At 40.1% G+C, this 12,775-nt stretch overlaps 1 protein-coding gene across 1 annotated transcript in view; it reads right to left on the reverse strand.

Moving 5' to 3' along the window:
* The window catches only part of ADAMTSL1 (ADAMTS like 1), a 312,537-nt gene that overhangs the window by 64,186 nt on the left and 235,576 nt on the right, over positions 1-12,775 (reverse strand). The window contains exon 16 of the mRNA XM_054289501.1: positions 11,142-11,271. Within this exon, the coding sequence (XP_054145476.1) occupies positions 11,142-11,271 (130 nt within the window). The remainder of the gene's footprint in view (positions 1-11,141; positions 11,272-12,775) is intronic.

Genomic DNA, 12,775 nt, shown 5'->3' on the forward strand with positions numbered 1-12,775 from the left:
CTGATTGCTAGAGTAACCTTATGACATGCCTCAAGCAATATTTATAAGGTTCTGCACTTTAAAAAAGTCTTGCTGTCCCTTGAGTCGGAGGTACAGAACATCAACTATTCAGGCAGGACAGAAAAGAGAGTCTGTGTTCTGCTGTCAACATTTTGAACAGTGGGAGGTTGTGCAGTGGGTCTTGCAGGGGACTTTTGCAGATACAGATTGCACGAACCCCACAGGAACATGAAAAGGCAGCTTCAGGTAAGTGAACTGGTTTGGCAGGGAAGTTGTTTGAGGAATTAGCAGACATACTGGGTACTGAAGAGTGCCTCACAGAAGACTTTTATTCTGGTTGGTAACTTCAGCATTGAGGTAATTGATAGGAATGGCAGTCTTTAATATAACCACACAGAGCAGGTTAGGTTTAAAGAGATAAACAAATACCAGTTTAGATTTGGCTTATGCTTAAAGCAGCAACTTGTTACAAGGATGTTGTTTAATTTATTATGTGAGATACAATGAAAATAGATCCTTGGTAGGTCTTTCAAGAATGAAGCAGTTAACAGGTAAGGAAAAGAGTAAATCAGTGTAAAGGTGGAAAGCTGGTTCAAGAAATAATATTGGGAGGTTTGAGGAATAGAACACAAATTGCACAAGTGGAACCTGTAACAGAAGGTGGCAGAAGCTGAATGAGGAGTCCATGGAGGAAACATACTGGGAACTACACCAGGCTGAGTTTGAGTGAAGGTACATTGCCCTAAACCTACATTCAAGCAATGCAGAAATACAAAAACTACTAATTTATGAAATAAATTTTGCAGATCAGTCTACATAATTCTGTTGCAAAGAACCAAAGGAAAAATATCCTGGTTTCTGCTCAGGTAGAGTTAATTCCTTCTCTGTAGTTGGTTGTATTCAGTGTGAGAGTAATGTTGATAACATACTGCTATTGTGTTTGCTGCTAAGTAGTGTTTATACTAAGTTAAGGACTTTTTTTAAGCTCTGCCAATGAGGAGGATCAGAAAAAAAAACTGTGAAGGAGCATAGCCAGGACAGGTGACCCAAAGCAGCCAAATGGATATTGGAAACTGCAGGATGTCATGCCTGATAAATAAACCGGAAAAGTTACCTGGAAGTGGGGTTGTTTGGGGTATAGAGATGGGTCTGAGCATTTGTCAGAAGGTGAGCAATGATACTGTGCATCTCTTGTTCCTCCATGTTTTTCTTCCTCTCTTGTTGTCATTTTTGTTATCATTCTCATTTTCATTATCTACTGTAATTATTATATGTTATTTATGTTTCAATTATTAAGATCTTCCTCTCCCAACCTACAAGTTATAGTTTTGATTCTCCTTCCCATTCCACTGAGGTGTGAGGGTGTGAGTGCACAGCTTCGTGGTGCTGAGCTGCCATCTGGGCTTAAATTACAACATACTAACACCTTGTTGCCCATGACAGAGCTGCTTTATGTTGAAAGCCCCCTAGCTCTTTCCACACTGGTGCTTTCCATACAGGACTATGTCATAAGCCAACACATTTTCTTTAGGCCTACCTTTACAACATAAGGAAAATATTAAAACACCCTGCTATTCCTGAGGAAGACATCAGCAAGCTTACAGATACCAGAAGACAAACAAAGAAGAAGCTCTATGGTGAGACAGATGTGCTGATTTTAGTACATCTGAGAAAGTGATGATTTTTAATCTGAAATTCCTTCTAAATCGAAACTTCAAAAAATTACATATGGATGTAGATGGCACAGAAATAATATACAAAAAGCCTGACTTCACAAATTCTAAGATCAATATTCATGAAATGTGTGAGTTTGTCTTACAGATTAACAAGACTTGTTGTATTGCACTAAATAGTTTATTTAGTAGTTGTTTTGCCCTGGGTGATGGGAAGCTTGTACTGAGTATGGTATGTTATGTAGATTATCCCCCCTCTCTTATCCCATGGTCTCTCCCCCATGCACCCCCGTGTTGCACACCTGGTGGGCGGTCCCATGGGTGCCCCTCCCCTTGCCCCGCCCCAAGGGATCCCATTGGCCACCGCCCTCTTTCCCTGCCCCCATCCCTGGGTATAAAACTCCACTGCAAGGGTGCCACACCCTCTTTTCCACGTGGGTGGTCGTGGGAACCAGAGTGTTCCATCCCAGGCCAATAAACAGGATTGTCATCCCCGCGTGGAGAAGAGCGCTTCTCGTCTCTTACTTTCTGTCTGTGCAAGTCCGTGTGGGCTAGGGTTCGAGCTGGCCGGGTCGCACTCATACAACAGCCCAAGAACCACGGGCTATTGCAAAGACTCTCCCTAAATCTAAAGAAGCCTTTCCTGAAACGATAAGGGCAGGAAAGAAGCAAAGATGTCCACAGAATGGACAAAGCAAGTATATTAATGAATGAGTGTTCAGATAACAGTGACAGGTTTCAGTAATTCTCTAGCAAATCCAAGTTTTATGAGCAGCACTGCCACAAAACCAGCAGATAACACGAGCTTCTTACTGACCTGGCTGGCAGCATTACAGGGAAAATATTTTCAATAGGATGACCTATTCCTGAACTATTTAACCAAGGAAGAAGATACAAACAGACTGTCTCAAATTAAAGCATACACAGTGTTTCTCTAGTTTTTTTTAGTAGGGGAAAGACCCTAAGAATATACCTATATAAACATATGGTACTGTGATTGAACTCAGGAAACTCAAAATGTCTGCTTACATTTCATGTTCTGCTCTGAGTTCCCTTCAACGTCCTTCTGGCAATATAGGGCAAAAAAGTCAGTACAGGAATTTTGTTCCAAGGGTGCATCCAGAGCCAGTATTCTATGCTGAATTTTATATAGGGTCCATAGGGTCCATGGGAATCTCATGCAGGGTCAAGACAACCCCTGGTGTCAACCTGGGCTGTGGGATGAACAGATGCAGAGCAGCCCAGCCCAGAAGGATTTGGGGGTGCTGGGGGAGGAGAGGCTGGACATGACCCAGCCATGGGCACTGCCAGCCCAGAGAGCCAAACGTGTCCTGGGCTGCATCCAGAGCAGCGTGGGCAGCAGGGCCAGGGAGGGGATTCTGCCCCTCTGCTCTGCTCTGCTGAGACCCCACTTGCAGGGCTGCATCAGCTCTGGGTGCCAGCACGGCAAGGACATGGAACTGATGGAGAGAGTCCACAGAAGGTCATGAAGATGACTGGAGGGATGCAAAAATTGTCCTATGAGGAAAGGCTGAGAGGATTGAGATTATTCACCCAGGATAAGTGAGGGCTTTGGAGTGACCTAATAGCAGCTTTCCAAGTACATGCAGGAAGCCTACAAGAAAGATGGAGAGAGACTGTTTACAAGAGCATGTACTGACAGGACAAAGGGAAAAGGCTTCAAACTGAGAGTAGATTTAGATTACATGTTAGGAACAAAGTCTTTACTGTGAGGGTGGAGAGACACTGGCACAGCTTTCCCAGAGAAATTGTGGAAGCACAATCCCTGCAGGTGTTCAAGACCAGGTTGGATGGGACTCTGAGCAACTTGGTCTAGTGGAAGATGTTCCTTCCCATAGCAGGGGTGTTGGAAATACATGATCTTTAAGGTCCTTCTCAAATAATTCTATGATTCTATTCCTTTTTACTTTAAAGATCCTGAAACTGTAACCAATAATATATTTAGTAGTCCACTCACTCTTCTCTATTAAAAGATGCTTTTTTTCACATTGACATTTAGAGACCAGAACATACAGGTGCTCCTCACTTAGAGTGGGGAGGCTCTAAACTCATGTTATACCCACAAACCATCAAACACAACTATATGGAAGTATAAAGTGATTCTGACTCAATGGAAGAAAAAATGCTATTCAAAGTGATGGTATAATAAAAGTTATGATGTACATAGGCAAATTTAAAGGTATTAAACCACATCATATCTCCATCCTAACTGCTATATCTACATAGATTTGTGTGCAGAATCTATATACTCCAGAATGGCAACTTAATGCACTTCTCCAAATTTTCCTGAGTGAGAAACTGGTTTCTTAGACCTTGCAGAAAATAGAAACTTTAGACAATGCAGCTTGCTCTCTCATGGGAAGGGAAATGTACTTGTCTTATGTACCTGAAAATCTTTGTTCAGACCTGAACAACGTAAACATTACAATTAAACAAACAAATACACTTCCATAAAACACAGTTACAAATCTGTGGATCCATTGGGTGGTAATTAGATGCACAGAACTCTTTGTGAGTGCTCCAAGTGTCTCCCAAAGCTGTGAATGAACTAACAGCTGGTTAGATTATACGGTACATCAGCTTAGTCACAATTCTAATGGGTAATTGCACATTGAAGATGGAAATTTTCATGGGCACAAATAGGTCTTGCTGTGCTTCTGGAGATGCGACAGACCTGCTTGGCAGATAGAGAATTCATAATTTCATCAGTCTGACTCCTTTAATAGGTATTTAATTCACTCCAAACTGAATGGAAGTGAGGCCACCTTCTCCATTTATTTCATGTGTACATCTTTTATTTCATGTGTGAACCTGATGAGTAACTACGTTACAGAACCATACAATACATTTCAAAAATAAGGGCCACATTTTAATTTTTTTTTGCTCATCTTATCTTTTCATCCATAAAGGTGTATTGGTTTGAAAGTACTGGGTATTCCTCAGAGTCTTACAAAAATTACTTCAGCAATATGGCAAGTGAAAGATATAATGGTGCTGCTCAGTTCACTCCTTTTTAAAGAAAGTGAAGATTGTAAAATCAACAATTTATAAGACCCCTGTAGCTTGTTTCATATGTTAATGCTGAAGTGAAAAAGTTAATTCTGCTAAAGTTGCTACAAAATGTTTGACTTCATATTTGGTGCAAAAAGCAAGACATGGGTTTTTTTGCTGTTGGGAAAGCTTCTTTGGGGAATGAAATCCTGCTGGTGAGGCAGTAAATTAATACTCATGAAGACTGAGAATAAATTTAGAGAAAAAAATGAGGAATAGAAGCTAACATATGAAACAATGGAGTGTGATGGTATTTGATCAAAATAGTGAAAAATATCAAGTGGCAGTGGATTCTAAATTCTAGCATAAATGAAGAGAAAGGTTAGGAGAAGTGAACTGTATTAAGGTGATGAAACCCATAAAATTAACTGTGCCAGGAAGAAAAAGAAGAGTAAGTCTGCTCTGCAGAGGAACTCAGTAAGTCCCTAGCACGAATTAAAGATAATACTCATCATAAACCAAGCTATAACAAAACTGTGTTAGGGCATGGCAGAATTGTTTCAACACAATGGTGTACTAACTTGGAGAAATTAGTGAACCGGAGATCTGTGTAGAGGAAAATAACCTATCCAAGTATACAGTATTTTGATAAAGAAGTGTGTTTTATCATTCAAAGTAAGAAGGATATATGGTAGAAGTTACTAAAAAAATGTAATTGCACTCTAATATTTTATTAGTGATAGTAGTCTGATAGAAATAGAAGCTGAATTGAAGGAAAATGTCTCTTATTGTAACACTATTTAATGAAGGAATCATCATATTATTGAAAAGCAAAATGGGGGAAGACCTCTGAAATTTTAAACTAGAAGAGCTTGTGGCAGGGTGTGATGGAGGCTCCTGAGCTCCTGTGACCCTCTGAACTTGCAAGTTGCTTTGCTTCCCATTTCTATGTGACACACATGGCTGAGAAGAGTCTCCTTGGGGACATCACTGTAACTGCAGCTGTGTGAAGGACATTGGGGAGCCAGAGAGAAGAACCAAAGAGAAAGGGGAAGGGCAGGCTGCCAGAAACATCTTGGACAATCTCTTGAGAGCCAGGAAGGGTGCAAAGCAGGAGATTATATTATAGAAAAGGGGAGAGAAGAGAAATGTTCTTAGGTCACAGATTAATATGTTTTAAGGCCAGGGTTTTACTACAGTGATGGGGGTCCTCCTGCAGGTAATGCAGGTTAAGAGCATAACAGAGCCACCTAGGGAGGGCAGTTTGTTTAGATGTCCCTATATAGGCCTGTGTTTAGCATAGTAAAGCTAGAGAATAAATGACCTTATGATTCCCTCATCAAGTCCACGGCTTCAGTCTAAGATGTTTCTCAAACTGAAGGCATCAAATAAGGGCAAATCTGCCCTGTGTGACAGCATATTCCTTCTAATGTCTGATTCTCCAACCTCCTCCACCACAGTCCAAGCTGTGGTCTGTGATCCCAGGAGGCTCTGTGGGCTACATCTGAAGAGGGTCTCAAAGCCATTCTTAATGTGCTTCAGCTAAAAATAGACCTAAATGCATCCCATTTAAAAAATACGTCACTGGTTTGTGAGGATTTGAAAACCTGTCTGCATCACAAAGAGATGCTAATACCATCTTTGCCTCATTAATGCTAATTCTAACTTACAACTCTGAAAAAACTCCAAAATGCAAGAACTGGTAGTTTTTGATAATAACAATAATTTGTATCCCCTTCCAGTAAGGCTGTAGTGCAATATCTGTAGACATAATGACTTGCAGACCTTTTAACCTTCTTCATGAACTATATAGAGATGCTCCAGTATTTCCCCCCACCAATGCAGAACACATCTGTATTGACACCCTTCCACACACAGGTCCCCTGTAATGGATTAGAGAAAGCTCTGGCCCTTTCACCCATACTGAACTAACTTCAGATTGTTGATGGGGGCATGCCTTACGCTGAGTCTGGTCTACCACCAATCTAATGCCTTGAAAAAGAACGTTGATTTTTTTAATCCTTTGTAGTTTAACTTCAGCTGGCAAACAGAGCAAAACAAATGACAATACCACATTTGGCAAATAAACATTAAAATAAGAACAGGTGATTCATCACACAAACACAAATCCAGCTGACACAGAAGAGAAGAAAAAGAAAGAAAAAAAAAAAATAAAATTAGGCAATGAGGTAGAACCCAGGCTAACTCAGGCAATGTTTGCCCTTTCGGTTAGGTATCAGAACTACTCAGATGATTTCCTGTCTTTTCCTGCAAACCACAGAGGATCGAAATGGTAAAGGGAGAGTGCCGGGGTGAAATTTTGTGCTATTCCTAGAACCATCTGCTTTTTCTTTTTTTTTTTTTCCCCTTCATTTCATAGAATTCAGCTGTTCTTTGTTGCACAGAAATAAAAGTTCAGTTTTGAAAATATTCATGAACAAAGCTGTAAAAATTGCCTGTAATTTCCTCAATTTTCAGCCATCTGGTTTTCATTGCTTTGATTCTCACTTCACTACTCCATACATGTTTACCAAAACTTTTCAACACGCTTTGACCAAATTATTGAGCAGTTATAATTAACAACAGAGTTACAACATCTCTTTCACCCCTTTGGTAGAGCTTGTTGGCTCACCATGAGGTGATCATGCTGTTGCTCTTATAAACAAGAACAATTATATCTGATTAGATGATGACTGCCTCTGTAATTCAGGCTGTGGAGGCTGAGGAAAAGACACATTTTGCATGTGAGTCATTTTGTTGCTGAAAACAGTCAAGCTAACATTGAAACAGGGTTCTTCTAATTGTTTGGGTTTTTTTTTTTTTTGGTAGTTTAGAATACTAACATAGCAATTAGCAAAACTGAGTGATCTTCTCTTTTGTCTTTTTCACTTAGAGAAGAAACTTCTAGACACTGAACAGCTATTCTGAGTTTACTTCTGGAAGACTGTGCTCTGTTCAGTTATTGCTATGTAATTTTTCAAGTGGTACAGCTTGATTGACACAAATTAAGTAATGACTGAATGACTGAATGAAAATTGTCGTAGTCTTCATTCCTCTCTTTCCTGCAGGAAGCATGCTGGCTCTCCTAGTTCATCAAAACAAGCTACATCCTTTTCTAGAAATATTAAACTAAGTTAATGGCAACAAATTTTACTCTCTAACTATTGTGTTGAAAGTCAGTTATTAGCTCCCATCTTAGCAATCAGCTCTGCAGTGTTTCCCATTTTCTTAATTCAGTTCAAAATGGGAAATTTTGTTACACTGCCTTCCAGGATAAGAGGGTCTGGACTCTTTTTCTGCTATTGTTCTTGAAGCAATAAGCAAAAAACTCTCAACAAAATCTGAAACCTCAGGAGACTCAATTGGGATTTGAATATGGAGGAAATCTTCCAATTTTTTGTGTGCAGCTCTTCCTGATTCCTAATCTTCTGTAAGTATTTTTCTGACTCCATACAGCTGTGAGTATCTGAAGACAGATTTCTGTGGTTTAGTTTTTGTCTCTCTTCCATGTACTCAGAACAGTAATGTCCTAAGATATTAAGCCAGAATTCCAAAGAAAATTTCAAAGCATTCTCAGCTGCTGTACAAGCACCATCGTCTCTCAGTATTTTCATAAATGTGAAGTATATTGCCAGGATGTTTTACCTTTTACCATATTCTGTTCCAAAATTACAGATTGAAAAGGCTGATGACACCATAGATTAATTTCAAGTATTAAGTGAGTAAGGAAGTTTTCTAATCTATACACATCTATTTTCAGTAAGGAACAAAATGAACAGTAACCCAGTTACTGTGCAGATCCTTTTAGTATCATTCTTCTAAAGTGTCCAAAAGAAAAAAGATGGCTCAAAACCAGAATGAAATTACTCTTCACCTACTACTTCTACAATTTCTTTCTCGAGGGCTTTTCTGACCCTCCAGAAAGGCTGATGAGATTCTGTAGTTCAGTGCTTTTGTCTATCTATAGTAAAACAGCTAAAACAATTGTTTACATAGTACAGGACTAGCGCTTTGAGAGGCTGCAGAGTAGCCTCCCATGTAACCAAAAATGCCCGTAAGCAGAAGCAGCATTAAGCTCTGCAGTTCTAACATTTAAACGTTCTCCCTAAGCAAGATCTTTAACTGTACTAGATTTTAGACATAATCATTAAATTCTAAGCATGCTGGGTTGCTTAGGTTCAAGAAATGTCACTTCTCTAAATACATATGGAGAGAATTTTTATTCTCTTGGGCAAGGCTTCTCAGCCTTTTCTTCATGCTGTGGACAATGTTTCCTTGCCTCCTAGACATTCATCACAGTCTCAGTTGCCTTTTCAGTGGAATGCCTCCTCTACACACAACAACTGCATACTCTAGCAGTCACTTATACATCAAGAATATTTTAGGAAAGTGGTTTTTATAATTTTAGCTTCTGTTAACGCACTTAAGCAGCTGGAAAACAGAGAGAAGAGCCAACACTATGAGACCAGCCAGCTCTCTCTATAAGTCATCAGCAAGAGCTCTGGGAAGTATCAATGGTTCACAGATTTTGTAAACTCCTGTAGAAGAGATCTAAGTTCACAGCCACAGTGTATTATAATTCTTGGACTTGTCAGTGGGTAGAAATGCCTTCATCAGCATACATGAGGACATGATTTTAGCCTAAATTTTCATCAGACTCCTGGATCAAAAAATTTTTAATTAGAATTCTGAAGTATCTTATGATTTAAACAAGGAGAAAATCTTGATTTGAATAAATAGTCATTTACTTGTTCCTTCTTAAAAAAAGTATTAGAGTGGCTGTAAATAATGATTATAAAGCAAAAGATTTTATACACTCTTTCATTAATATACCATTGTATTTAACACAGTGACAATGCTAGGTGTAGCACTTCAGAAACACGAAGGAAATAAGATAATTATCCCATCACAGCCTGCCTGGGAGACACATCAACTTGCTTTGTTGCCTCTCTTTCCATTAGCCGCGCTGCCTGCAGTCTGCAGGCCTGCTTGCTCTGACCAGAGGAACAGTTTTGCAGAATAGGTGCTGTTCTTCATCCTGGGCCTGCAGACAGGCAATTTCCTCCAGACTGAGGGGACTTCAGGAGAAGTTGTATATACAGGGCAGAGAGTAATTTCCCCTCTTCTCAGTTGCAGCCCTAGGGGTGGATTAAAGCTGCTTAGTCTTCCCCCTCTGCAGCAATCCCCTTTCACCTTCGCTTCACAAGCTGATTCTCACCTACAGAATGATCCTCTTGTACTCCACTGAGGGAAATGCATACCTATGGCTGCTTTAAAGTAGCTCCACTCTGGTAGCAAGGTTACCACAGAGCTATGGATAACCATGCAGATTAATTCGAGGAGTATTCACACAATTACTCAGATTACTTTTGTAACAAAAGTCATAAATACTGGCTTACAGGATTTTGCTTTTTCTTAACTACTGAGTACTTATTTTTCATGTCAGAATTGGTGGTTGTTCAATCTTCTACCATGCACTCGTAGCAGCACTGATGCTTCTACCTATGAATAACCCCAAGAGTTCCATCTACAAAGTAATTTTTTCAAACGTTTATATAATATTTCTATATTATTTCCAGCACTAAAGACTATTTAACAAAGTTAGTGTTGCAGTATCATCATAAGCAGTACTTGTAATGCTTTGGTAAAGAAATTTCAATCTATTTGCGTCTGCCTGTTACAAATTCAAAATCCTGATTACTAACCAAACTGTTATTTATGTCCTTATAATTATTTCATCGTGGCTGTCTTTGATTTTTAATGTGAACCTTCTCTGTATATCCCAAATCTACTACTATTCATAAAAACGTACCTCTCTGTAGCATGTTGTCTTATAAATCATACATACACCTATCCATAAATGCTCTAAGGTATATCTACCACCTGGACAGCGCTGAGTGTTTTAAACAGTCCAAAGTTATATGTAAATGTATTTAAAATCTGCTGCAGTGTCACAGTGGAGCAAATGCACCTGCGTACAGCTGGGAAAAACGACAATATGTATACAGTACATCCTATAGACTTGACAGGCCCTATTTAAATAAACCATAAGAATGTCATAAAAGCTATTTTCTGTTGTTGAGGGTGAAGATGTGAATCTCTGCAGAGAAAGATCTGTTGTTTTAGGGTCATGACTGTGGAAACTGCCTGAGGCCAGGGACAAGCAGATTCTGCGAAACCTTTTCTGAGATGAGAAGTTGGAGAAGTCTCTTTAAACTTGGCAAAACTCTGGGTAAAGTTAAGCCAATCCATAAACTGTTTACTTGAAGGACCTGCAGAGGCAAACAGTCTGAAGTCTGCCCTTTGGTCTCACTGCTGCTTTGTACTTGCTGGTCAATATGATTGTGGCAGGAAGAGGGTGTAAGCCCCTGCAGTCTAAGAAAGGCATGCTTGAGGCAGTGTGTTCCTCCAGACTGAAAGGCAATAGAGTTTGGGGTCACTTAAAATTACGCCTACCTTGGGGGGCAGGGGTCCAGGCTACAGGACTTCAGCAGCTGTGGAGGACGACGGCTGCTAACACACAGTGTTTCATCTGCAATCTCCCTAGTCTGTTTGTTCAGACAGGTCACCACAGCCTCCTGGACACCTGCACACAACAAACAATGGTCACAACCAGCTCTCTGTACCTGCAGGGGCAGCCAAGGCCAGCCGCGGGCCAGCAGGACCAGCAGGGCTGCAGCATGTGGGGACACCCAGCCTCGGGCTGTGCAGCCCCAGCTGCACACTCGTCATTGCTTCCAGGCTAGCTGAGAGGTTTCTCAGTGCTGCAGGGAATAGTCCATGGATTCATTCACTGCTCACCTCCCTGGACAGAACATTGTCCAGTGCCCTTATTTTTTCCCTTTTTGCATAAAGTGCAATGAGGCACTTTATTTTTCAGGCCAAGCAAGTTAAGGTGTGAAGATGGCCATGGCTTTCACATGCTGTATTTTAACCAACATTATGACTTGCAAAAGCAAAGTAAAACGTGGTCAGACAATTCAGCTCTTCTCAGTTTACTCTTCTGCATCCACGGGCCTGCACCCAAACTAGAGATGCAAACCCACAGAGTATATTTGAGAGTTGGGAAAGAACAGGTTAGAGAGACCTAGGAAAGAACAGCAGCTGTTGGGACTTAGAGAAACTGGAAGATTTGGTTATTATAGTTTTACTCAGAAAATCCTTGCTACAGCCAAAATCCTTATGTAGTATATGGCATACCAGTTACTCCCACTTTTCCTATGACTAGGGGCATCACAGGCTTTTTGGATCACAAGGTTAGAAAGCTAGAACATAGGGGAGTGCAACATTACATGCCACATGGAAGAGGATGGATGAGAAAATATCTATTTCCCCATGGATAAAAGGGGTCTGAGAGGGTCTGAGGATAATAATTGGCCTGAACTTCCTGAGAATCTGATCCACAGGTTCAAATACAATGAAAGTATGGTTTTTCATTCATTCCTGAGACCTGAGTTAGGAAAAGACTGAGCTCCCACCAATTGCATTAGTTTCAAAAACACCACTTTTTCAAAACATCTCACAAATATTTAAAGATGCTAATGTGAAGGGAAAAAAACCCAAACCAAGACAAAGTGTTGTAAGACCTTAAAGACCTCCAAAAACATGTCAGAGAGTTAACAATATATTCTGGTATTTCTAATTACAGAGCATGTCATTAGGCAAAAAAATTATTTCCTATCCTTCAAGAGGACCAAAGTGCTATATAGCTGATCACAGTGTCTGTATTCCTGACATTATTCACAAATTCATTCTCCTTAATCTCAGTATAGGCTGAGGCCCCCAGAAAAGAGGCTTGTTAACAATTTTTTGGCTGCTATGTGTGTCGGCCTATTAAGATCATGGCTATGGCACCAGATTGTGCAGTGTGTCTCCCATATACCAGATACCAAAAAAAAGAAAGAAATATGACAGTTTTGGACATGGAGATCAACATCAAAATTGCCAGTCAGTCACCAAAGCCAGTGCTGTTGGTGGTTCCCTTTTCTACAAGGTGGCCCTATATTTTCAATTTGGTTACTCAAGTCATCTCTCCAAAGACTTATAAAAAATGTAAAAAGGGTAGCCTAGTAAAAAGACAGAACTAATGG

This window comes from Melozone crissalis, unplaced genomic scaffold (genome assembly GCF_028551555.1).
Source record: "Melozone crissalis strain CALT ecotype California unplaced genomic scaffold, PUWL_Pcris_2 ptg000005l_1, whole genome shotgun sequence".
NCBI lineage: Eukaryota > Metazoa > Chordata > Aves > Passeriformes > Passerellidae > Melozone > Melozone crissalis.